The 24,095-nt window shown below is 38.1% G+C and overlaps 1 protein-coding gene across 4 annotated transcripts in view; it reads left to right on the top strand.

Annotated features, from left to right (window-relative positions):
- POLQ (DNA polymerase theta) overlaps positions 1 to 24,095 on the top strand; it is a 130,723-nt gene that overhangs the window by 88,043 nt on the left and 18,585 nt on the right. For all 4 annotated transcript variants that reach the window (XM_081235101.1, XM_081235100.1, XM_081235102.1 and 1 more), the window contains exons 20-24: positions 698 to 891; positions 4,384 to 4,521; positions 5,757 to 5,931; positions 8,367 to 8,493; positions 9,070 to 9,191. In XM_081235101.1, coding sequence (XP_081091227.1) covers positions 698 to 891; positions 4,384 to 4,521; positions 5,757 to 5,931; positions 8,367 to 8,493; positions 9,070 to 9,191 — 756 coding nt within the window. The remainder of the gene's footprint in view (positions 1 to 697; positions 892 to 4,383; positions 4,522 to 5,756; positions 5,932 to 8,366; positions 8,494 to 9,069; positions 9,192 to 24,095) is intronic.

Here is a 24,095-nt window from a genome sequence, read left to right as displayed (position 1 = left end):
TTTGTTCATTTCTACTCAGAGCCTTTAATATATTATCAGGCATCATGAACATCTAAGAGTAATTTATAAATGATGAAACTCATAGTATACAATGTCTCTCAATCCCAGCCTTTTATAGAGTATTTTTGAAACTAATATTCTAAAGAACATACTGGGAAAACTGGTTTAGAGTGACTATTCTGTTGAGAAATATCAGCAGATAGAAAAATACTCTGATTCTTACTTCAGGAATCTTATTCTTTACTCTTAGAGCATTGGAAAATATAAAACCTTCATGTTTAGCTTTGTGCATGCCTGCATACCATGGGACCAGGAATACTGGAAATTATTTTGGTGAATTAACCTTTTGTAGTCAGCTTAGCAAATAAGATTGGCTGCCTTGTTCTTGCTAAGAGTAGAAGCAGAAACATCATCTTGGGAGAAATTCAATCTCTTATAATTCAGACTGTTCATAAGATTGCCTGTTTTACTCTGCATAGACACAGATAGTAATCCAATACTCAAGTGGAAAAGTGGAAAGTACTTTAATACCTTTCACTGACGGTTTGAGAATGCTGCTCAGGAGACTGGATCTTGAAGGATAGCTTAGTAGCATCTCTGATTCTCCCAGAAAAATTCTATGTATGTTTAGGTAATCATGCTGATCTAGTCACTTAGCTGGTGAATTAATGTTTTTTGCTTTCTTTTTTTCTTCCAGATGTCTTCTGTAAAGTGGAAATGCCCTCCCAGTACTGCTTGGCCTTGCTAGAACTAAATGGAATCGGCTTTAGTACCGCAGAATGTGAAAGTCAGAAACACATAATGCAAGCCAAACTGGATGCAATTGAGACTCAGGCCTATCAACTAGCTGGCCATAGTTTTTCTTTCACCAGTTCAGATGACATCGCTGAGGTTGTATGATGGGAATAAAAAATTTAGAAAAGTCGTTTTTAGAACAAAAAATGATGTGTGTGTGTGTGTGTGTGTGTTTCGTAAATGTGTTTACCTAAATACCAAAGATCAGTAAAATAAAACAATCAGTTAACCAGAATACTTTGGAGATAGAGTATTCGAACATCTCCTTTGTAAGTTTATACCTATATTTATGAATAAGAAGGTAGTAAAGAAGTATCCTAGAATGTGTGTTCCATAAGGAGATTTGCCTGGAACAGAAGGGGCACCCAGTAAATATTTTTTGTGTGAATGAGATCCATAGTGGTAGCTGTATAACAGTGTAGTTGTTTCTCCATGAAGTTAGTCATTTCATGAACTCTAACTCCTTCTTCACTGCAAAATTAGATATTTTTCTTAGATGTTAGTGAAAAAGGGATTTTGGGGACACTCTGCTTTTTTAAACCTACTAATATCTTTATCATCTTAGATAAATTTTGACATAGTTTACTCTTTTTTTTCTTTTTTCCCCCCAGAGGTTGCTGTTCTCTTCCCTCCCCACACTCCATAAAGGGTGGTTGGGTTGTTTTAGAGGAGTTACCGATAGAGGGTGGGTGCTTACTCTTGATATCTTTGAAGTTCTATTGTTATCTAGATGTGATTCAGTATTGTAGCATATTGGTAAGTATTATAGACTTTAAATCCACACTTCTTTGGTTTGAATGCTACCTGCTCTATTTATTAACTAACTCCATGACCTTGGACCACTTCATTAACTCTATATCTCAGTTTCTTCATCAGTAAAATACCTCATGTTAGTAATACTCATAGAGTTGTGAGGAATAAGCAATAAATGTAAAACACTTAGAACAGTGCCTATCTCATAGTAAGTGTTGTATAAATATTATATAAAGGGCTTACAAATGCCCCCCCCTTTAGCCACAGTTATGTGTTTTTAAAAAATGAGGAACTTTGTTTCTCCTAATCACGTGGTACATTTGTATTGAATTCAGTGGTGTTCTTTGGGGTGTTTTAAAATACTTTCTTTTGATTTCTTTAGTCCAGAAGTCCCCAAGCCAGAACCTAGCTGACTGCACCTAAAATTACATGGGGAACTTGTCAAAAATATAGAATCTCTGGATATCAGCACTAGTAGGCTTGGGGTAAAGGCAATAACCAGTACTCTTGTGATTTAGATGGGTGCAAAGGCATGTGAGCCTTAGGCCTAGACCAAACTCTAGCCTAGAATAAAAGTCCTTTGATATTATTGGCTTGTTCTTAGGTCTTCATGTTAAAATGGAAGTTATATTAAAGGTAATCTAACATTTTCATACATTGATTATTTTATCCTTGGTGATTTTAAGTTGAATCTTTCAAATAGGTAAGATGTTACTAATCGTGTAGAGCTGCAGTATTCAATAAAGGAGTCACTAGCCACTTATCACTGTTTCAGTTTAAATTAATTGAAATTAAATAAAATATATCAATTAAGTTCCTTAGTCATGCTAACCACATTACAAGTGTTCAATAGCCACATGTGACTAGTGGCCACTATATTGGACAATACAAATATAGAACAGTTTTATTATTGCAGAAAGTTCTTGGATGGCACTGGTCTTGAGAAGATATCAGCAAAATATGACCTGTAGGCCAGATCTGGCCTGCCACCTGTTTTTGTAAATAAAGTTTTATTGGAACACAGCTATAGCTATTTATGTACTTATTGCCTGTGGCTGTTTTCATTCTATAATGGCACAGTTGAAAAGGTGTGACAGGCAGTAAAACCTACAAAGCTAAAAATATTTACTGTCTGGCCCTTTGTAGAAAAAGTTTCTGACTCCTGGTCTAGAGGGAAGCATGGGTTAGTAAAAAGAAAAAGAACTTTAGAGTTAGAAGTCTCTGGCTTCTAATTCTTTATTCTACTACATTTTGGGCATGCAACTTTGAGCAAGTTTCTCCAACTGTCTAAACTTTGCAGATTTGTCATAGAGTTATTATAAGGATTGCATGTTAAAGCACCTAGCCTGATGGCTGGCACATAGTAAGTGCTCAATAAATATTAGTGTCTCTTGCTCCCATCCAGTTCACCTCCCTGTCATAGATGTGTTAATTAAGACCTGAAGAGAGAATTTATGTATGAAGTTTTTATAATTAATTCTGAAGGATTCACCAAAAATGGAAGCTTAAGATAAAACTCGAGATCTTTAAATTGTCTTAATTATGATAGGTCTTCCTTCCTGGGGTTGTTGATTTATTGTTACTGTAATAATGTTTCATTTTTCCTATTCAGTTATTTTCTTCTCTCTTCTCTGCTGCCATTCATTTATATACTCTTTGATACCTATATTCGAGTTTCCTGATAAAATATCAGCACTTGGTTAAATTTGAATTTCAGATGAACAGTGGACAATATTTTAGTATAAGTATGCTCCATGTCATTCAAATTTGACTGGGCATCATGTAATTTTATTTGCTAAATATAACAATCCCAATCCTTATGTGTGCATATGTTCATATCTATATAACACAGTCCTTGGGCAAGTTAGTTATTAACATCCATAGGAAGTCTCAGTAATTTTCATGCCTAGTTATTCCCACTACTTAAAACTAAAACCACATTTTTGTTTCTGTCATCACTACTGTTCTAGGGAAACAGGTATATCTTTACTTCCACCCCTGGCCCAACTTGTAGAAAAAATTCTCATGCAAAGGGTTTCAATTTTTAGAATTATTACTGGGAAAATAATCCAAGGTTCATTAAATCTTACTTAAAGCATATAAATGAATGAGTAGAAAGGGTAGATAGTGTTCTGAATTGCCTAAATTGGAACCCCTCTAACATGAACTAGTGAGTTTAAGGTATACATGGGATCTTCCCTCTGGCCCACAGCCTAGATCCCTGTTCCGTGTAAGCCTAGTTTCTTCAGTGGGTGCTTACTGGCCACTCTCTAACTTTCATTATTGCTGCACTGGATCAATCACCTTCTCCTGGCTTTTTGCCCGGGGCCTCTCAGGGTCTAGCCTTGTGGTAGTGGAATTAGATGGCTTTTTGGGCCCCTTCCTACTTTAGTGTTCTCTGAGTTTTGTGATCACACAATAGCCACGAAGGCTCCCATGTTTATCCTCTATGGGGCTTAAATGATCAAACAGCCACATTGGTTACCACATCAAGGGGTATTTAGGTGAGCTTATAATCAGAGCAACCTAAAGTCGCAATGCCAATAGTTTGTCAGTCGTTCAGCACAGAATATACATTCTTGTGTTCTTGACTGTTTAAGAGCCTGGTGTTACTATTAATCTAATACTGACTAAATTAGGGTATGGACAGCCTACTTGACATAAGATTTTATTGCCATTATTTATTAAATGTGATAATTCCAAATTGTCCCCCAAAATTCTTACAATCCATGTCAAAATGTATAGAATCTTTTCTCGAATAACTTTTTAAAATGTTTTCTGAATGATAATACTTGTGATTTGATTCTTGACTAAAGAAGCATTCATTTCTTGCAGGTTTTATTTTTGGAATTGAAGTTGCCACCAAATGGAGAGAGAAAACACCAAGGCAGCAAGAAAACTTTGGGTTCTACCAGAAGAGGGAATGATGATGGATGGAAGCTAAGGCTGGGAAAACAGTTCAGCACTAGTAAGGTGCTCTTTGGGGCAGTCACAGGGCAGAATCTGAACTACTTTTAGCATTTTGGTGTCTTGAAAGAATGCTGATGAAATCAAGATCCAATGTAGTACACCATTTGAACTTATCCAGACAAAAACAAATTGGTTTTTGGTTCAGCTGCCCACAAACACTATGGAAACATTCCAGCATGGAAAATCTTGATCATAATCTGAGTTAGCAGTTGTGTCCTTCCTATCGTTAAAACGGTGTTAAGGTTTGTAAATTCAGACCTATATAGACATTAATTATTGACATGCACTACTCTTGGACTTCTAGTATAATATAATTTCTGTTGTTATATGAACATGAACAAAAAGGTATGGAAGAATTAAAAAAATAAAAAGACAGTCAATATAAATAAAATTTTGTTTTTTTCAATTCCAGAGCAAAATAGTAAGTTTTCCATGCATTTGTTTTGAGAATCTAATCTGTTAATTTCAAAGTAAAATTGAATCATAACCCATGGAAACTGTATGCATGGGATAAAAGAGAGAAAGCCTTAATTTTACATTTTTACTGAATGAATTATCAATGGAAAATAAGGATAGAAAGTACAGCCAGAACAGCCATGGAGAGAGCAGTCCAAGTTGCCATTCTGTAGAATTTTGACCGTAATATTATTAATTATGACTTGCCTGCCCTGGGGAAGTTTCCACAGCTTCATTCTGTAGCAAAACTTTTTATTTAATCACATTGGCCCTTTTACCTTAAAAGTTTTTGTTCCTTAACAGTTCACTGAATGTCTGTAGCATGGAAAATTCAAAGTTTTAAAAATAAATTTCCTTGATACAAAAACCATGAAAGTACTATGGCAAAAAGAAGAAGAAAAAAAAAAGACTGGGAGACTTTCACATGAACAATGGAGGAGGAAAATATAAAGAAAAGAGATGATATAAACAATTGGGTGGAGTGTGGGGAAGCAGCTGTTTTACTAAGTTGACATCTCATTGATTTTTTTTTAATAGTAGATGTAAATTGACAATACTCAACATTAACATGTTTACATTTTATAATCTATAGTTATTATAGATTTATCATTATGGTGATTTCCAAAAAACCCAAATAGTAATTTTATAATAGTAAAGTTGAGTTTAGATACAGGAGTTATCAAATTTAATTTTGAGATTATATTGTTTACTTAAAACAGATTCTTGTTTGCTATGGAATTTGGACAAGAATCTGATCCTACTTTATTATAATTCTTTGGCAGGATGTTTTAAATAAATTAAGGGCATTACATCCTTTACCAGGCTTGATATTAGAGTGGAGAAGAATCACTAATGCTATTACCAAAGTGGTCTTTCCCCTGCAGCGGGAAAAACGTCTGAATCCTTTCCTTGGAATGGAAAGAATCTATCCTGTATCACAATCACACACTGCTACAGGTAATGAGAAGTCTTAAATATGGATAATATCCAGTTTTGCAAAAAAAATTCATATGTAATATTTGCTTATGATGACCAAGGAATTCAAGTGTTGATCATTGTGTTCAGTGAAGTTCTATAAACATTTATGAAACGTATACTACATCCAAAGCATAGGTGAATATCAGGTAGATAAAGAGAGAAAATTTAGTAAGATAACAGTTCCTGCTTTCAAGTACTATATAGAGTAACTGGGATGTCTGAGATTGGATGAGAGTATGGCCAGGAATTAAATATTTATTTGAGTCAGTGATCTTATCTAATTTCAGTCCCATCCCTATTCTGAATCTCTTAAGAGTCTCTCCAAGTTGAATCTAAGTAAGCCTGTGCGGTAATAAGGGAGTGTCTTACTTTACTCAATCAGAAAAGAGCTGTAGAGTCCTTTGCATGTCTTATGGCCCTCTTGGGATCAGTATGCATGTAATCTCATGAAGAAAAAAAAGCATTCTTTTTCTAGGTAGTGCACAACTCCACATATTTGTCAAATGCAATGTGCAGTGGAAGAAAGGGCAGCATTAACTCCTTCATAGAGGGGGCATTTTAGTTTGGTGGTATAGAATGTGGACTTTGATACCACATTTTCACAAGGTTTGAATCTTGGTGCTGAGAATCTTTAGACAAGGTACTTAACCTTTCAGTGCCCAAGTTTCCTCATGTATAAAACAAGATAATTACAGTCCTACCTCACTGGGTCATCCTGAGGATTAAATAGGTCAATACATGTAAAGTGTTTAGAATGATGCGTGGTACATTATCAGTTGTTGCTGTTATTGAAGATGGGGGCACCGTGAGGAGCTGCTTTTCTCTTTGCTTGCTTAGTCTCTGTTCTAAACAATTCCTCTTCCTTCTCCCTATTTAGCTAACCTCTTGGTGCTTCTTGCCTATTTCTTGCCCTGTTTTAAGTTTCATTTTGAAACATATGCTAATGCTGTAAACTTATGTAAAATAAATCCTTGTTGGTAAAAAAACAATCAACCTATAGTTTTCAAAGCTTTTGCACATTTATTTGTTGCTTATAAAGCAGAAAGTCATCAATTCCTTATTGTTTTCCTGATTGTTTTTCATTATACTGTGCCTACATTTAAAGAATATTTTAGAAATACAAGCTTACCCTAAGTATAGTAAAGCCCTTTCATTATTAGAATTCATCTTCATGAAGCTATATTCATGTTTTATAATTTACTTTTGCCATTTTATTTGTCTACCAGTGTTACCTCATTAATTCAAACACTAGACCTGAATATTAAGTATTGATATTATCATAGAAGAGAAGACAGTGTGCTGAGGCAGAAAGAGACTTGGATTCTTTCCTGTGCTATTTGTTAGCTTTATGAAGTTGATTAGGCCATTTAATGCTAATAAGTGTAATAATATCTACCATTAATTGAATACTAATTTTTGCTAAAATCGAAATAACGAGGATATAGTATCAGGAGTTTATTCAGAGAAACAGTATCTGAGATACTTAAGATCTCTGATTCATCTAAAGAAGATGGAATTACATACAGTAGCTAGTAGAGAGCCTGTTAGAATGAAGAGTATCATAAAACAGAGGATTTTTGTGTCACTGTATGTGTATTATAAAAACTGCAGTAGCAGTCAGTTACCCAAACTTTTTGAACAACACCTGTGTGTTTTTGAAAAATTCATCCAATAAATAAATAAAATGTAAAATATTTGGGGGAAAGTAAAGGCCATAAACATTAAAACAAATAGCTTTCTGTTTCCTAGAAAATGTACTAGCCACCTGATTCTAGTTTCTAGTCATGTCAGTGCTACCTACCATTGATTCTTGTGATAAGTGATGAGGAGGAGGAGGAAAACTGGCCAGGTGATATCTAGAAAGTAACATTCTAGTCACTATCACTCACTACTACTACATCTCCTGCATCCTGTGGCCTGACTTCTGTGGCCCCAGTTGTCCCTGTTCAGCACTCAGTTGCTCTTCTGCTTCAGATCCTCTTTTCTGTATCTTGTTTGTTCCTGGCTTTTAAAGGCTTCGACAGTCATTTCTCCTAAGATCCATTTGATTTGTCTTTTACTCATTAGTATAACTGCTAGCATTTTATAGTGCTAACTTCTGGTACTCATTTTAGCGTAGAAATAGTATGATTTATCATATTCTTATCATGGGATTGTTTCTGTAGAACGAGGTTAATTATAAAACACTGTATTGTAGCTGATTCATATATTCACTTATATCACGATTGGTCTTGTACTTATTATTGTTAGACACATGAACATAATGAAGTGTATTTCATTTAAATTTAGTTTAACAATAACAAAGCATGCATTTTTAGGATAATTCAGAAATGGTATTCTTGTTAAAGTAAATGTCAGATTTCCCCTCTTCCCTTCCCCCCCTAATTTTATGTCTTCGTTCTGCTTGATTTTAGGACGAATTACCTTTATAGAACCAAATATTCAGAATGTACCAAGAGATTTTGAGATCAAAATGCCAACACTAGTAGAGGAAAGCCCACCTTCCCAAGCCCTAGGCAAAGGCCTACTTCCTACGGGCAGGTAGACTCTATTTCTCTTTATTTGGGTTAATATACTTTTGGGAGTATGAATGGATCAGAAATAGCCTATTGGACAAATAATGAAATCAATTTAATTTTCTGTTCCAGGCATACACATTTCTATTCTATTTCAAATCCTGAGTCTGTCTATAAAGAAGCTAGTTGATGGCAAAAAGCTGAAAATCTGGGTCACTAATTAAATCAACCAGCACTATATGCTTGTTTAAGTCAAATACTAAAGGGACAAGTTTAGCAGTGTCTGGAACATCCCCCTTCCTGCCCTCTTCATATGCTCACAAAAGGAAGAAAAAGCACAGATCATTTATATTAGATATGGTCAATGAGATTTACTGAATTGAGTGAAGCAGTTTGTGGGAAAGGTTATTACAGAAATACCTTCCTGTTTAATTGAAGGTTTGCTGAACGAGGTCTAGTATATTTGTTAAACTTTAAAGTGTGTTTCAAATAAGGTTTTTAAATTTCTTAGATGGAAATATTGACTTACTGAAAAACTCAGACCATTTTCATATATTTAAGACTACTTCATGTCCAGCTGATGATGTTTTTCGCACAACAGAGGAGGAAAAAAGAAGGGTTGTGGCCTGAACCCCAGGCACCAGGCAGAGATGGAGGAGAGAGCCTCAGAGAGAGGAATGCCGTTTTCAGTTAGCATGAGACATGCCTTTGTGCCTTTCCCAGGTAAGGTGACCGATGATGGTTTTTGAGCTTCTTTTTGCTGTGGGAATGGTTTTCAAAGCACTGATAAAGCCTGAATTATGAATAAGACTCAGAAGAATACATTAGTTCCTCCATCTTTCCTGTCTTTGGTGGAGCCTGTTTTTCCCCTTCATGTTGCCAGGTTTATAGCAGTCAGTCATTATTGTCTTCATGATCTGCTCTGTGGGAAACCTCTGTGTGGTTTGCTCAGCATCCTGCTGAAATCATGTAATCCTGGGTCATTGTAAACCTTTTTGCAAAATCCAGTGAATTTTGTTAGTTGTCATCCTCTTTGACTGCTCTGTAGCATTTGTCACTCTGTCAACCCTCTCTTTCCTCAGTTTCTCTCCCCCCTGACCTCTAAGGGCACAATTTTTTTTTTTTTTTGGTCTCTTTCTAACTTGTTTTGCTCTTTTGTTTCTTCTCTACTTCTCCCCACTGCTGCTTCCTATTGCAGGGGGTAACCCTCAAGGCTGTCTTACTTCTGTCTAACCTCTCCTCAGTACTTGTCATCAAAACATTTGGAAGTCATAATCTATCTCCCAGATCATCCCTATTATTTGTATACATATTTGCTCTTTTTGCCACCTGGCAGCTCTGGGTGGGTGCAGTTAACCAGCTGAATTTATTTTAATTCTGTCAGAAATTTACATTCCAAGGGTGAATTCAGGTCTATGATAGTATAACCCATTTGGTAATTTTCAGCTTTGCCTTTTATTTATTTATTTTTTTTAAAGTTTATTTATTTATTTTTTAAATTAGTTTCTGCTTTATAACAAAGTGAATCAGTCATACATATACATCTGTTCCCACATCCCTTCCCTCATGCATCTCCCTCCCTCCCACCCTCCCCATCCCACCCCTCCAGGCGGTCACAAAGCACCGAGCTGATCTCCCTGTGCTCTGCGGCTGCTTCCCACTATCTATCTACCTTACGTTTGGTAGTGTATACACGTCCATGCCTCTCTTTCGCCTTGTCACAGCCCACCCTTCCCCCTCCCCATATCCTCAAGTCCATTCTCAAGTAGGTCTGCGTCTTCATTCCCGTTTTGCCCCTAGGTTCTTCATGACATTTTTTTTTTAAATTCCGTATATATGTGTTAGCATACGGTATTTGTCTTTCTCTTTCTGACTAACTTCACTCTGTATGACAGACTCTAGGTCTATCCACCTCATTACAAATAGCTCAGTTTCGTTTCTTTTTATGGCTGAGTAATATTCCATTGTATATATGTGCCACATCTTCTTTATCCATTCATCCGATGATGGACACTTAGGTTGTTTCCAGCTCCGGGCTATTGTGAATAGAGCTGCAATGAACATTTTGGTACATGTCTCTTTTTGAATTATGGTTTTCTCAGGGTATATGCCCAGTAGTGGGATTGCTGGGTCATATGGTAGTTCTATTTGTAGTTTTTTAAGGAACCTCCATACCGTTCTCCATAGTGGCTGTACCAATTCACATTCCCACCAGCAGTGCAAGAGTGTTCCCTTTTCTCCACACCCTCTCCAGCATTTATTGTTTCTAGATTTCTTGATGATGGCCATTCTGACTGGTGTGAGATGATATCTCATTGTAGTTTTGATTTGCATTTCTCTAATGATTAATGATGTTGAGCATTCTTTCATGTGTTTGTTGGCAGTCTGTATATCTTCTTTGGAGAAATGCCTATTTAAGTCTTCTGCCCATTTTTGGATTGGGTTGTCTGTTTTTTTGCTATTGAGCTGCATGAGCTGTTTATAAATTTTGGAGATTAATCCTTTGTCAGTTGCTTCATTTGCAAATATTTTCTCCCATTCTGAGGGTTGTCTTTTGGTCTTCTTTATGGTTTCCTTTGCTGTGCAAAAGCTTTGAAGTTTCATTAGGTCCCATTTGTTTATCTTTGTTTTTATTTCCATTTCTCTAGGAGGTGGGTCCAAAAGGATCTTGCTGTGATTTATGTCATAGAGTGTTCTACCTATGTTTTCCTCTAAGAGTTTGATAGTTTCTGGCCTTACATTTAAGTCTTTAATCCATTTTGAGCTTATTTTTGTGTATGGTGCTAGGGAATGATCTAATCTCAAACTTTTACATGTCCCTGTCCAGTTTTCCCAGCACCACTTATTGAAGAGGCTGTCCTTTCTCCACTGTACATTCCTGGCTCCTTTATCAAAGATAAGTTGGCCATATGTGCGTGGGTTTATCTCTGGGCTTTCTATCCTGATCCACTGATCTATCTTTCTGTTTTTATGCCAGTACCAGACTGTCTTAATTACTGTAGCTTTGTAGTATAGTCTGAAGTCAGGGAGCCTGATTCCTCCAGCTCCGTTTTTCGTTCTCAAGATTGCTTTAGCTATTCGGGGCCTTTTGTTTTTCCAAACAAATTTTGAAATTTTTTGTTCTAGTTCTGTGAAAAATGCCATTGGTAGTTTGATAGGGATTGCATTGAATCTGTAGATTGCTTTGGGTAGTAGAGTCATTTTCACAATATTGATTCTTCCAATCCAGGAGCATGGTATATCTCTCCATCTATTTGTATCATCTTTAATTTCTTTCATCAGTGTCTTATAATTTTCTGCATACAGGTCTTTTGTCTCCTTAGGTAGGTTTATTCCTAGATATTTTATTCTTTTTGTTGCGATGGTAAATGGGAGTGTTTTCTTGATTTCATTTTCAGATTTTTCATCATTAGTGTACAGGAATGCCAGAGATTTCTGTACATTAATTTTATATCCTGCTACTTTACCAAATTCATTGATTAGCTCTAGTAGTTTTTCGGTAGCATCTTTAGGATTCTCTATGTATAGTATCATGTCATCTGCAAACAGTGACAGCTTTACTTCTTCTTTTCCAATTTGGATTCCTTTTATTTCCTTTTCTTCTCTGATTGCTGTGGCTAAAACTTCCAAAACTATGTTGAATAAGAGTGGTGAGAGTGGGCAGCCTTGTCTTGTTCCTGATCTTAGTGGAAATGGTTTCAGTTTTTCACCATTGAGGACAATGTTGGCTGTGGGTTTGTCATATATGGCCTTTATTATGTTGAGGAAAGATCCCTCTATACCTACTTTCTGCAGGGTTTTTATCATAAATGGGTGTTGAATTTTGTTGAAAGCTTTCTCTGCATCTATTGAGATGATCATATGGTTTTTCTCCTTCAACTTGTTAATATGGTGTATTACATTGATTGATTTGCGTATATTGAAGAATCCTTGCATTCCTGGGATAAACCCCACTTGATCATGGTGTATGATCCTTTTAATGTGCTCTTGGATTCTGTTTGCTAGTATTTTGTTGAGGATTTTTGCATCTATGTTCATCAGTGATATTGGCCTGTAGTTTTCTTTCTTTGTGACATCCTTGCCTGGTTTTGGTATCAAGGTGATGTCGGCCTCGTAGAATGAGTTTGGGAGTGTTCCTCCCTCTGCTATATTTTGGAAGAGTTTGAGAAGGATAGGTGTTAGCTCTTCTCTAAATGTTTGATAGAATTCACCTGTGAAGCCATCTGGTCCTGGGCTTTTGTTTGATGGAAGATTTTTAATCACAGTTTCAATTTCAGTGCTTGTGATTGGTCTATTCATATTTTCTATTTCTTCCTGAGTCAGTCTTGGCAGGTTGTGCATTTCTAAGAATGTGTCCATTTCTTCCAGGTTGTCCATTTTATTGGAATAGAGTTGCTTATAGTAATCTCTCATAATCTTTTGTATTTCTGCAGTGTCAGTTGTTACTTCTCCTTTTTCATTTCTAATTCTATTGATTTGAGTCTTCTCCCTTTTTTTCTTGATGAGTCTGGCTAATGGTTTGTCAATTTTGTTTATCTTCTCAAAGAACCAGCTTTTAGTTTGGTTGATCTTTGCTATCATTTCCTTCATTTCTTTTTCATTTATTTCTGATCTGATCTTTATGATTTCTTTCCTTCTGCTAGCTTTGGGGTATTTTTGTTCTTCTTTCTCTAATTGCTTTAGGTGCAGGGTCAGGTTGTTTACTCGAAATGCTTCCTATTTCTTAAGGTGGGATTGTATTGCTATAAACTTCCCCCTTAGAACTGCTTTTGCTGCGTCCCATAGGTTTTGGGTCGTCGTGTCTCCATTGTCATTTGTTTCTAGGTATTTTTTAATTTCCTCTTTGATTTCTTCAGTGATCACTTCGTTATTGAGTAGTGTATTGTTTAGCCTCCATGTGTTTGTATTTTTTACACATCTTTTCCTGTAATTGATGTCTAGTCTCATAGCATTGTGGTCGGAGAAAGATACTTGATACAATTTCAATTTTCTTAAAATTACCGAGGCTTGATTTGTGACCCAAGATATGATCTATCCTGGAGAATGTTCCATGAGCACTTGAGAAAAATGTGTATTCTGTTGTTTTTGGATGGAATGTCCTATAAATATCAACTAAGTCCATCTCGTTTAATGTATCATTTAAAGCTTGTGTTTCCTTATTTATTTTCATTTTGGATGATCTGTCCATTGGTGAAAGTGGGGTGTTAAAGTCCCCTACTATGATTGTGTTACTGTCGATTTCCCCTTTTATGGCTGTTAGTATTTTCCTTATGTATTGAGGTGCTCCTATGTTGGGTGCATAAATATTTACAATTGTTATATCTTCTTCTTGGATCGATCCCTTTATCGTTATGTAGTGTCCTTCCTTGTCTCTTCTAATAGTCTTTATTTTAAAGTCTATTTTGTCTGATATAAGAATTGCTACTCCAGCTTTCTTTTGATTTCCATTTGCATGGAATATCTTTTTCCATCCCCTTACTTTCAATCTGTATGTGTCTCTAGGTCTGAAGTGGGTCTCTTGTAGACAGCATATATATGGGTCTTGTTTTTGTATCCATTCAGCCACTCTGTGTCTTTTGGTGGGAGCATTTAGTCCATTTACATTTAAGGTAATTATTGATATGTATGTTCCTATTCCCATTTCCTTAATTGCTTTGGGTTCGTTATTGTAGGTATATTCCTTCTGTTGTGTTTCTTGCCTAGAGAAGTTCCTTTAGCATTTGTTGTAAAGCTGGTTTGGTGGTGCTGAACTCTCTCAGCTTTTGCTTGTCTGTAAAGGTTTTAATTTCTCCATCAAATCTGAATGAGATCCTTGCTGGGTAGAGTAATCTAGGTTGCAGGTTTCTCTCCTTCATCACTTTAATTATGTCCTGCCACTCCCTTCTGGCTTGTAGGGTTTCTGCTGAGAGATCAGCTGTTAACCTGATGGGGATTCCCTTGTGTGTTATTTGTTGTTTTTGCCTTGCTGCTTTTAATATGATTTCTTTGTGTTTAATTTTTGACAGTTTGATTAATATGTGTCTTGGTGTATTTCTCCTTGGATTTATTCTGTATGGGACTCTCTGTGCCTCCTGGACTTGATTAACTATTTCCTTTCCCATATTGGGGAAGTTTTCAACTATAATCTCTTCAAATATTTTCTCAGTCCCTTTCTTTTTCTCTTCTTCTTCTGGAACCCCTATAATTCGAATGTTGGTGCGTTTAATGTTGTCCCAGAGATCTCTGAGACTCTCCTCTGTTCTTTTCATTTTTTTTTCTTTATTTTGCTCTGCATCAGTTATTTCCACTATTTTATCTTCCACCTCACTTATCCGTTCTTCTGCCTCAGTTATTCTGCTATTGATCCCATCTAGAGTATTTTTCATTTCATTTATTGTGTTTTTAATCGATGCTTGATTCATCTTTAGTTCTTCTAGGTCCTTGTTAACTGTTTCTTGCATGTTGTCTATTCTATTTCCAAGATTATGGATCATGGAAATAGAATCTTGGATCAGCTTTACTATCATTATTCTGAATTCTTTTTCAGGTAGACTGCCTATTACCTCTTCATTTGTTAGGTCTCGTAGGTGTTTATCTTGCTCCTTCACCTGCTGTGTGTTTTTCTGCCTTCTCATTTTGCTTATGTTACTGTGTTTGGGGTCTCCTTTTTGCCGGCTGCAGATTCGTAGTTCCCGTTGTTTTTGGTGTCTGACCCCAGTGGCTAAGGTTGTTTCAGTAGGTTGTGTAGGCTTCCTGGTGGGGGGGACTAATTCCTGTGCTCTGGTGGTTGAGGCTCGATCTTGTCTTTCTGGTGGACAGGTCCACGTCTGGTGGTGTGTTTTGGGGTGCCTATGGCCTTATTATGTTTTTAGGTAGCCTCTCTGCTAATGGGTGGGGTTGTGTTCCTGCCTTGCTAGTTGCTTGGCATAGGGTGACCCGCACTGTAGCTTGCTGGTCGTTGACTGAAGCTGGGTGCTGGTGTTGGGATGGAGATCTCTGGGAGATTTTCGCTGCTTGATATTATGTGGAGCTGGGAGGTCTCTTGTGGACCCGTGTCCTGAAGTTGGCTCTCCCACTTCAGAGGCACAGCACTGGCTCCTGGCTGCAGCACCAAGAGCCTTTCATCCACCCGGCTCAGAGTAACAGGGAGAAAAAGTAGAAAGAAAGAATTAGTAGAAGAAAGAAAGAGAGAGGGAAAGAAAGGAAGAAGGGAAGAAAGGAAGGAAGGAAGGAAGGAAGAAAGAAAGGAGGGAGGGAGGGAGGAAGGATGGAAAGAAAGAAGGAAAGAAAGGAGGGAGGGAGGGAGGAAGGAAAGGAAGAAAGACAGGAGGGAGGGAGGAAGGAAAGAAAAAGAAAGTGGAAAGAAGAAGGGTGGGAGGGAGGAAAGAAAAAGAAAGAAGGAAAGGAGGAGCGGAGGGAGGGAGGGAGGAAGGGAGAGTAGGAAAAAAAGAAAGAGTAGGTAAAGTAAAATAGAATAAAGTATGAAATATAGTAGCGTTATTAAAATTAGAAAGTAATTATTGAAAAAAAAAAAAAAACCGGACCGATAGAACCCTGAGACATATGGTGGAAGCAAAGCTATACAGAGAGAATCTTACACAGAAGATTACACATACACATTCACAAAAAGAGAGCAGGGGGAAAAATCAAAAATCTTGCTCTCCAAGTCCACCTCCTCAATTTGGGATAATTCGTTGTAAAAAGAGGAAAAGGGCGAGAAGTCTGAAATCTTGCTCTCTAAGTCCACCTCCTTAATTTGGAATAATTCGTTGTAAAAAGAGGAAAAGGGGGGAAAGTCTTAAATCTTGTCCTGAAAGTCCACTTCCTCAATTTGGGATGATTCGGTGTCCATTCATGCACTCCACAGACGCAGGGCACATCAAATGGACCGTGGAGCTTTAATCCGCTGCCTCCGAGGCTGCACAGAGAGATTTCCCTGCCTCTGCTCTCACAGCTCCCGGGTCTCAGCCTTGGACCTGGCCCCGCCTCTGCGCGTAGGTCGCCGGAGGGCGTCCGTTCTTCGCTCAGACAGGACGGGTTTAAAGGAGCCGCTGATTCGGGGGCTCTGGCTCACTCAGGCAGAGGGGAGGGAGGGGCGCGCAGTGTGGGGCGGGCCTGCGGCGGCAGAGGCCGGCGTGACGTTGCAGCAGCCCGTGGCGCTCCGTGCGCTTTCCCGGGAAAGCCGTCCCCGGGTCTCGGGGACCCCGGCAGTGGCGGGGTGCACAGGCCCCCCGGAAGGCGGGGCGGACAGTGACCCGCGCTCGCACACAGGCCCCGCGGCGGCGGCAGCAGCGGCGGCGGCGGGCCGCGGCGGGCGGCGGCGGGCGGCGGCGGCGGCGGCGGCCCACGCCCGTCTCCGAGGTCCGTGCCTTACCCGCGGCTCGTGCCTGTCTCCGGCGCTTCCCCAAGCAGCCCTCTTAATGCCCTCTCCTCGCGCACCAGGAAACAAAAGGGAAAAAAGTCTCTTGCCTCTTCAGCAGCTCCAGACCCTTTCCCCGGACTCCCTCCGGGCTAGCCGTGGTGCACTAACCCCTTCAGGCTCTCTTCCTGCCGCCAGCCCCAGTCCTCTCCCTGCGCTCCGACTGAAAGCCGATACCCGAGCCTCAGCTCCCAGCCCCGCCCGCCCCGGCGGCCGAGCAGACAAGCCTCTCGGGCTGGTGTGTGCCTGAGGGCACCGGTCCTCTGTGCCAGAATCTCTCCGCTTTGCCCTCCGCACCCCTGTTGCTGTGCTCTCCTCCGCTACTCCGAAGCTTTCCCCCTCCGCCACCTGCAGTCTCCGCCCGCGAAGGGGCTTGTAGTGTGTAGAAACCTTCCCCCCTTCACGGCTCCCTCCCACTGGTGCAGGTCCCGTCCCTATCCTATTGTCTCTGTTTATTCTTTTTTTCTTTTGCCCTACCCAGGTATGTGGGGAGCTTCTTGCCTTTTGGGGGGTCTGAGGTCTTCTGTCAGCGTTCAGTAGGTGTTCTGTAGGAGTTGTTCCACGTGTAGATGAATTTCTGATGTATCTGTGGGGAGGAAGGTGATCTCCGCGTCTTGCTCTTCCGCCATCTTCCTCCGGGGTCCTGAAGCATGTCCTTGCCTCCTATCACACTGGAATCCCATCAAGCCTTCAGGCTTCCTACCAGCTTACAGGATGGAATCTGCTGGCGTCTCCCCGCTTTTCCCCTCCATTAATGGCAGGGTCCCAATGTGTACTTGCGACCCATGCTTTTCTCAAACCAGTGCTTCTCCCGTTTAGCGCGCGCCAACCCCCCTCGCGGGCTCCTTGCAAAAGACTGGCCAGCTTTGCCTTTTAAATATGAACTACCATTTGAACTAGCATTTTACCATTGTAACTATATATGAACTACCATTGTAACTATATATGAACTAGAACTAAATATGAACTAGCATTTTACCATTGTAACTATATTTAAATATTCAGTTCTGTGGCATTAAGTACATTGTGGTGCAGCCATTACCATTATCCATCTCCAGAACTTTTCATCATTCCCACCTGAAACTCTGTACCCATTAAATATAACTGTTGCCCTGGACTCCCACAGCCCCTGGCAACCACCATTCTATTTTCTGTCCCTATGAATTTGACCACTCGAGATCATATAATATTTGTACTTTTGTGCCTGGCTTATTTCACGTAGCATAATGTCTTCAAGGTTTATTCATGTCGTAGCAAATTGTGTCAGAATTTCTTTCTTTTTTAAGGCCAAATAATATTTCATGATATTTATTTATTCTTACCTAAATAATAAAACTGTGTTTAACACAACAATATTTTATACTGATTTTGTTTAAAATTTTAAAATTAATTTAAATTAAATGTATATGGATTTAACCTGAAAATTTCTGCCATTTAAATGTAGTGTTTAGTTAACTATCTAAAATAATTCTTGATGGGGTTTATCCCAGGAATTCAAGGATTCTTCAATATATGCAAATCAATCAATGTGGTAAACCATGTTAACAAATTGAAGGAGAAAAACCATATCATCATCTCAATAGATGCAGAAAAAGCTTTCGACAAAATTCAACACCCATTTATGATAAAAACCCTCCAGAAAGTAGGCACAGAGGGAACTTACCTCAACATAATAAAGGCCATATATGACAAACCTACAGCCAACATCGTTCTCAATGATGAAAAACTGAAACCATTTCCACTAAGATCAGGAACAAGACAAGGTTGTCCACTCTCACCACTATTATTCAACATAGTTTTGGAAGTTTTAGCCACAACAATCAGAGAAGAAAAAGAAATAAAAGGAATCCAAATCGGGAAAGAAGAAGTAAAGCTGTCACTGTTTGTAGATGACATTATACTATACATAGAGAATCCTAAAGATGCCACCAGAAAACTACTAGAGCTAATCAATGAATTTGGTAAAGTAGTAGGATACAACATTAATGCACAGAAATTTCTTGCATTCCTATACACTAATGATGAAAAATCTGAAGGAGAAATTAAGGAAACACTCCCATTTACCATTGCAACAAGAAGAATGAAATACCTAGGAATAAACCTACCTAAGGAGGCAAAAAGACCTGTATACAGTAAACTATAAGACACTGATGAAAGAAATTAAAGATGATACAGATGGAGAGATTTACCATGTTCTTGGATTGGAAGAATCAACATTGTGAAAATGACTATACTACCCAAAACAATCTACAGATTCAGTGCAATCCCTATCAAATTACCAATGACATTTTTCACAGAACTAGAACAAAAAATGTCACAATTTGTATGAAAACACAGAAGACCCCAAATAGCCAAAGCAATCTTGAGAAAGAAAAATGGAGCTGGGGGAATCAGGCTCCCGGACTTCAGACTATACTACAGTAATCAAGACAGTATGGTAGTGGCACAAAAACAGAAATATAGATCAGTGGAACAGGATAGAAAGCCCAGAGATAAACCCATGCACATATGGTCACCTTATCTTTGATAAAGGAGGCAAGAATATACAATGGAGAAAAGACAGCCTCTTCAACAAGTGGTGCTGGGAAAACTGGACAGCTACATGTAAAATAATGAAATGACACTCCCTAATACCATACACAAAAACAAACTCAAAATGGATTAAAGACCTAAATGTAAGGCCAGACGCTATAAAACTCTTAGAGGAAAACATAGGCAGAACACTCTATAACATAAATCACAGCAAGATCCTTTTTGACCCACCTCCTAGAGAAATGGAAATAAAAACAAAAATAAGCAAATGGGACCTAATGAAAATTAAAAGCCTTTGCACAGCAAAGGAAAGCATAAACAAGACGAAAAGACAGCCCTCAGAATGGGAGGAAATATTTGCAAATGAAGCAACTGACAATGGATTAATCTCCAAAATTTACAAGCAGCTCATGTAGCTCAATATCAAAAAAACAAACAACCCAATCCAAAAATGGGCAGAAGACCTAAATAGACATTTCTCCAAAGAAGATATACAGATTGCCAACAAACACATGAAAGGATGCTCAATATCATTAATCATTAGAGAAATGCAAATCAAAACTACAATGAGGTATCACCTCACACTGGTCAGAATGGCCATCATCAAGAAATCTACAAACAATAAATGCTGGAGAAAAGGTAACCCTCTTGCACTGTTGGTGGGAATGTAAACTGATAAAACCACTATGGAGAACAGTATGGAGGTTCCTTAAAAAAGTACAAATAGAACTACCATATTTCCAAGCAATCCCACTACTGGGCATATACCCTGAGAAAACCATAATTCAAAAAGAGTCATGTACCACAATGTTCACTGCAGCTCTATTTACAATAGCCAGGACATGGAAGCAGCCTAAGTGTCCGTTGACAGATGAATGGATAAAGAAGATGTGGCACATATACACAGTGGAATATTACTCAGCCATAAAAAGGAATGAAAATGAGTTATTTGTAGTGACGTGGATGGACCTAGAGACTGTCATACAGAGTGAAGTATGTCAGAAAGAGAAAAACAAATACCGTATGCTAACACATATATATGGAATCTAAAAAAAAATGGTTCTGATGAACCTAGGGGCAGGACAGGAATAAAGATGCAGACATACAGAATGGACTTGAGGACACGGGGAGGGGGAAGTGTAAGCTGGGATGAAGTGAGAGAGTGTCATGGACTTATATATACTATTAAATGTAAAATAGATACTAGGGGGAAGCAGCCGCATAGCACAGGGAGATCAGCTCAGTGCTTTGTGACCACCTAGAAGGGTGAGATATGGAGGGTGAGAGGGAGACGCAAGAGGGAGGAGTTGTGAGGCTATATGTGTATGTATAGCTGATTCACTTTGTTATAAAGCAGAAATTAACACACCATTGTAAAGCAATTATACTCCAATAAAGATGTTAAAAAAATAAAATAATTCTTGATATATGGTTGGATTTAAGTCTGTTGTCTTTTCATTTGTATTTTGTTCTATCTGTTCTTTATTCTTTTTTAAAAACTGTAAATGACTATTTTTGTTATTGTTTTATTTCCTCTATTATCTTTTTTTTTTTTTTTTTTTTTTTTTGTGGTACGCGGGCCTCTCCCGTTGCGGAGCACAGGCTCCGGACGCACAGGCTCAGCGGCCACGGCTCACAGGCCTAGCCGCTCTGCGGCATGTGGGATCTTCCTGGACCGGGGCACGAACCCGTGTCCCCTGCATTGGCAGGCGGACTCTCAACCACTGTGCCACCAGAGAAGCCCCCATTTCCCATTTTTTGTAATATGTTTAACTTCTATGACTATTATAAACTTTGCTATGTAGTTTTTTTTTTTTTTTTGCTGTAAACAGTTATGACCTTTCGAAGAAATCAAGAAACAAAAGTGTCTTTTCTATCTGTTCACTTTTTTACCCTTCCTGGCACTCTTTTTTCTTTGAAGTAGACTGAAGTTTCCATCTATTATCAATTTTCTTCACCCAGAGTACTTTAAGGTTTTTTTTGTAGTGCAGTTCTACTGACAGTGATTTCTCTTAGCATTTCCATGTCTAAATTTCTCCATTTTATCCTCACTTTTGTAAGATTTTTTTTATTTGACATAGATTTATGGGTTTATAGTCCTTCTCTTTTAGCACTTTAAATATATATTTCCGTTAGCTTATGGTTTGCATTATTTCTGATGAGAAGTACACCACTATTTTTCTTGCTATTCCTCCAAGCATAATATATTTTTTCCCAGGATGCTTTTTTGATTTTTTAAATTCGTTATTCAGTTTTAGCAATTTGATTTGGGTGTGAGTCTCTGGGTGTTTTTTTATGCTTTACTATTTGGGCTTTTGAGTTTGCTGAATTTCCTGAGTTAACTTAGGTTTTTTTTTCTTCTTCTTAATCTATGTGCTTATATTTTTCATTAAATTTGGAACATTTTCAACCATTATTTCTTATAATATTTTTGTCCCTATTTTGCCCTTTTTTCCTATTACTCCAAATATACATGTGTAATACCACTAGTATAGTCCCACAGATCACTGAACTTTGTTTTCTTTTCTTCTTTATTCCCCTCTCTTCATTTATTTAAACTCTGTACTGCAATGGATATTTTCTATTGACTGTTTTAATGTTCACTGATCTTTTTTCCTACAGTGTCTAATTGCTGTCATATCCTTTTAGTGAATTTTGCATTTCAGATATTGTATTTTCAGTTTTAGAATTTTAATTTTTTGTATAGTTTTCATCACCTTATTGTAATTCACTATTTGTTCCATCATCATTTTTATATTTCTTTAAATTCCTGAACATATTAAAATTCCATCATCTCTGTAGTTTCTGAGTCATTTTTCTATTGACTGAATTTTCTCCTAGTCAGAGTTACATTTTCCTGGTTCTTCATATGTCTAGTATTTTTTTATTGTATGCTGAACATTATGGTTACTACATTGTTAACTCTTTGGATTTTGTAGTCTTCATTTATAGCATTTTCTTCTGGCAGGCAGTTAATTTACTTTCACATCAGCTTGATCATTTTGAGACTTTTAAAGCTTTGTGAGCAGACGTTTAGAGTAGCCTTTACTCTAGGGCTACATTAACCATCATTGTAAGGTTTGGCCTTACTGCGGTCTCTACTTTGTTCTCAAGTTGTTCAGCAGGGTTTCTCCACTCAGTCTGGTCAGAGCTTGAACATCTTTCAACATTCAAGAGTATGTTCTTCAAGTAGTTCAGCTGATAGCTGAACTTTGATAATAGCTATTTCTTTAGTGTTTGTTCTTTGCCTGGTTCTCTGAACTTTCTCCCTGCACAGTTTAGTATTTGGTCAAAATCCAAAGGGATTAGTGTACATATTTCTGGTGATCCTTTTATGCACAGTTCCTTTCTCTCCAAATTTCACAAGTTCTAGCAGCCTCAGCAGGCCCAAATTACACTTTCTTCTTCCAGCTCAGAGACCACAGTGCTTTGTTTCATCTTTTTCCCTGTGCTGCCTCCATTCAGAAACTTGAGACAGTTTCATGGCTCCTTTTATCTCTCCTCTCCTTCCCCTTTCTCAGGGATTGTAGTCCTGAATTGCCTATTGTCCAACATCTGAAAACTGATATTTCATATAGTTTGTCCAGTTTTATTTTGTTTAGGGCAGAAAGGCCATAAAAGTTGTGGTCATTTGTTTCAAATCAGTATTTATATATTTTTGAATTGGTTATTTGTTCACATAGTTCAGAAATCAAAATATATAAAAGGTATATATTGAGAAACTTTGCTTCCTTCCCTGTCCTAGCTACCCTGTTATGTATAACTCTTATAGTTAATTACATATTTGAGTTTCTTATATATCCTTCCAGTATTTCTTTATGCAGATACAAGCAAGTATGAATATGTACTATTTTCTTCCTCTGTTCTTACACAAGCATAAGCATTTCATATACACTTGTTTGCTTTGGTTTTTTGTTTAATATTTTTATGCTGAAGACTTGTGATTATCAATAAAGAAATTTGAACATAAGCCAGTTTAATCTGTGTGCAGATAATCTTTGCAGCAGCCTGTGGGCTTGTTTACTGAGTCACAGAGTAAAAAGCTTGTTTAATTTTTTTTTTTTTATTGCGGTATGTGGGCCTCTCACTGCTGTGGCCTCTCCCGCCGCGGAACACAGGCTCCGGACGTGCAGGCTCAGCGGCCATAGCTCACGGGCCCAGCAGCTCCGCGGCATGCGGGATCCTCCTGGACCGGGGCACGAACCCGTGTCCCCCGCATCGGCAGGCGGACTCCCAAGCATTGCGCCACCAGGGAAGCCCCATGTTTAATATTTTTATGCTGAAGACTTGTGATTATCAGTAAAGAAATTTGAACGTAAACCAGTTTAATCTGTGTGCAGATAATCTTTGCAGCAACCTGTGGGCTTGTTTACTGAGTCACAGAGTAAAAAGCCTGTTTAATTTTGATAGATATTGTCAAATTGCCATCTAATGGGACACAGTTACCATTTACTTCCAAGTAACAATGTATGAGTGTTTCTTTCTCCACAGCCTTGCCACAGAATGTGCCATCCAACCTCTGGATTTTTACAAGTAGAAAAGAATTGTTTCTTGTTATAATTTGCATTTTTTAAATTGTGAATGAATTTAAGCAGGTTTAAGGTTCTTTTGTTTTTATTAGTTCTGTGAATTGCTTGTTTATATTTTGTTCTTGATTTATAGCACCTCTTTTATACAATATAGCAATGAGTCCTTTG

Source organism: Mesoplodon bidens (assembly GCF_964165515.1).
Source record: "Mesoplodon bidens genome assembly, chromosome: 5".
In the NCBI taxonomy this organism is placed as follows: Eukaryota; Metazoa; Chordata; class Mammalia; order Artiodactyla; family Ziphiidae; genus Mesoplodon; species Mesoplodon bidens.
This window is presented reverse-complemented; position numbering and strand designations above follow the sequence as displayed.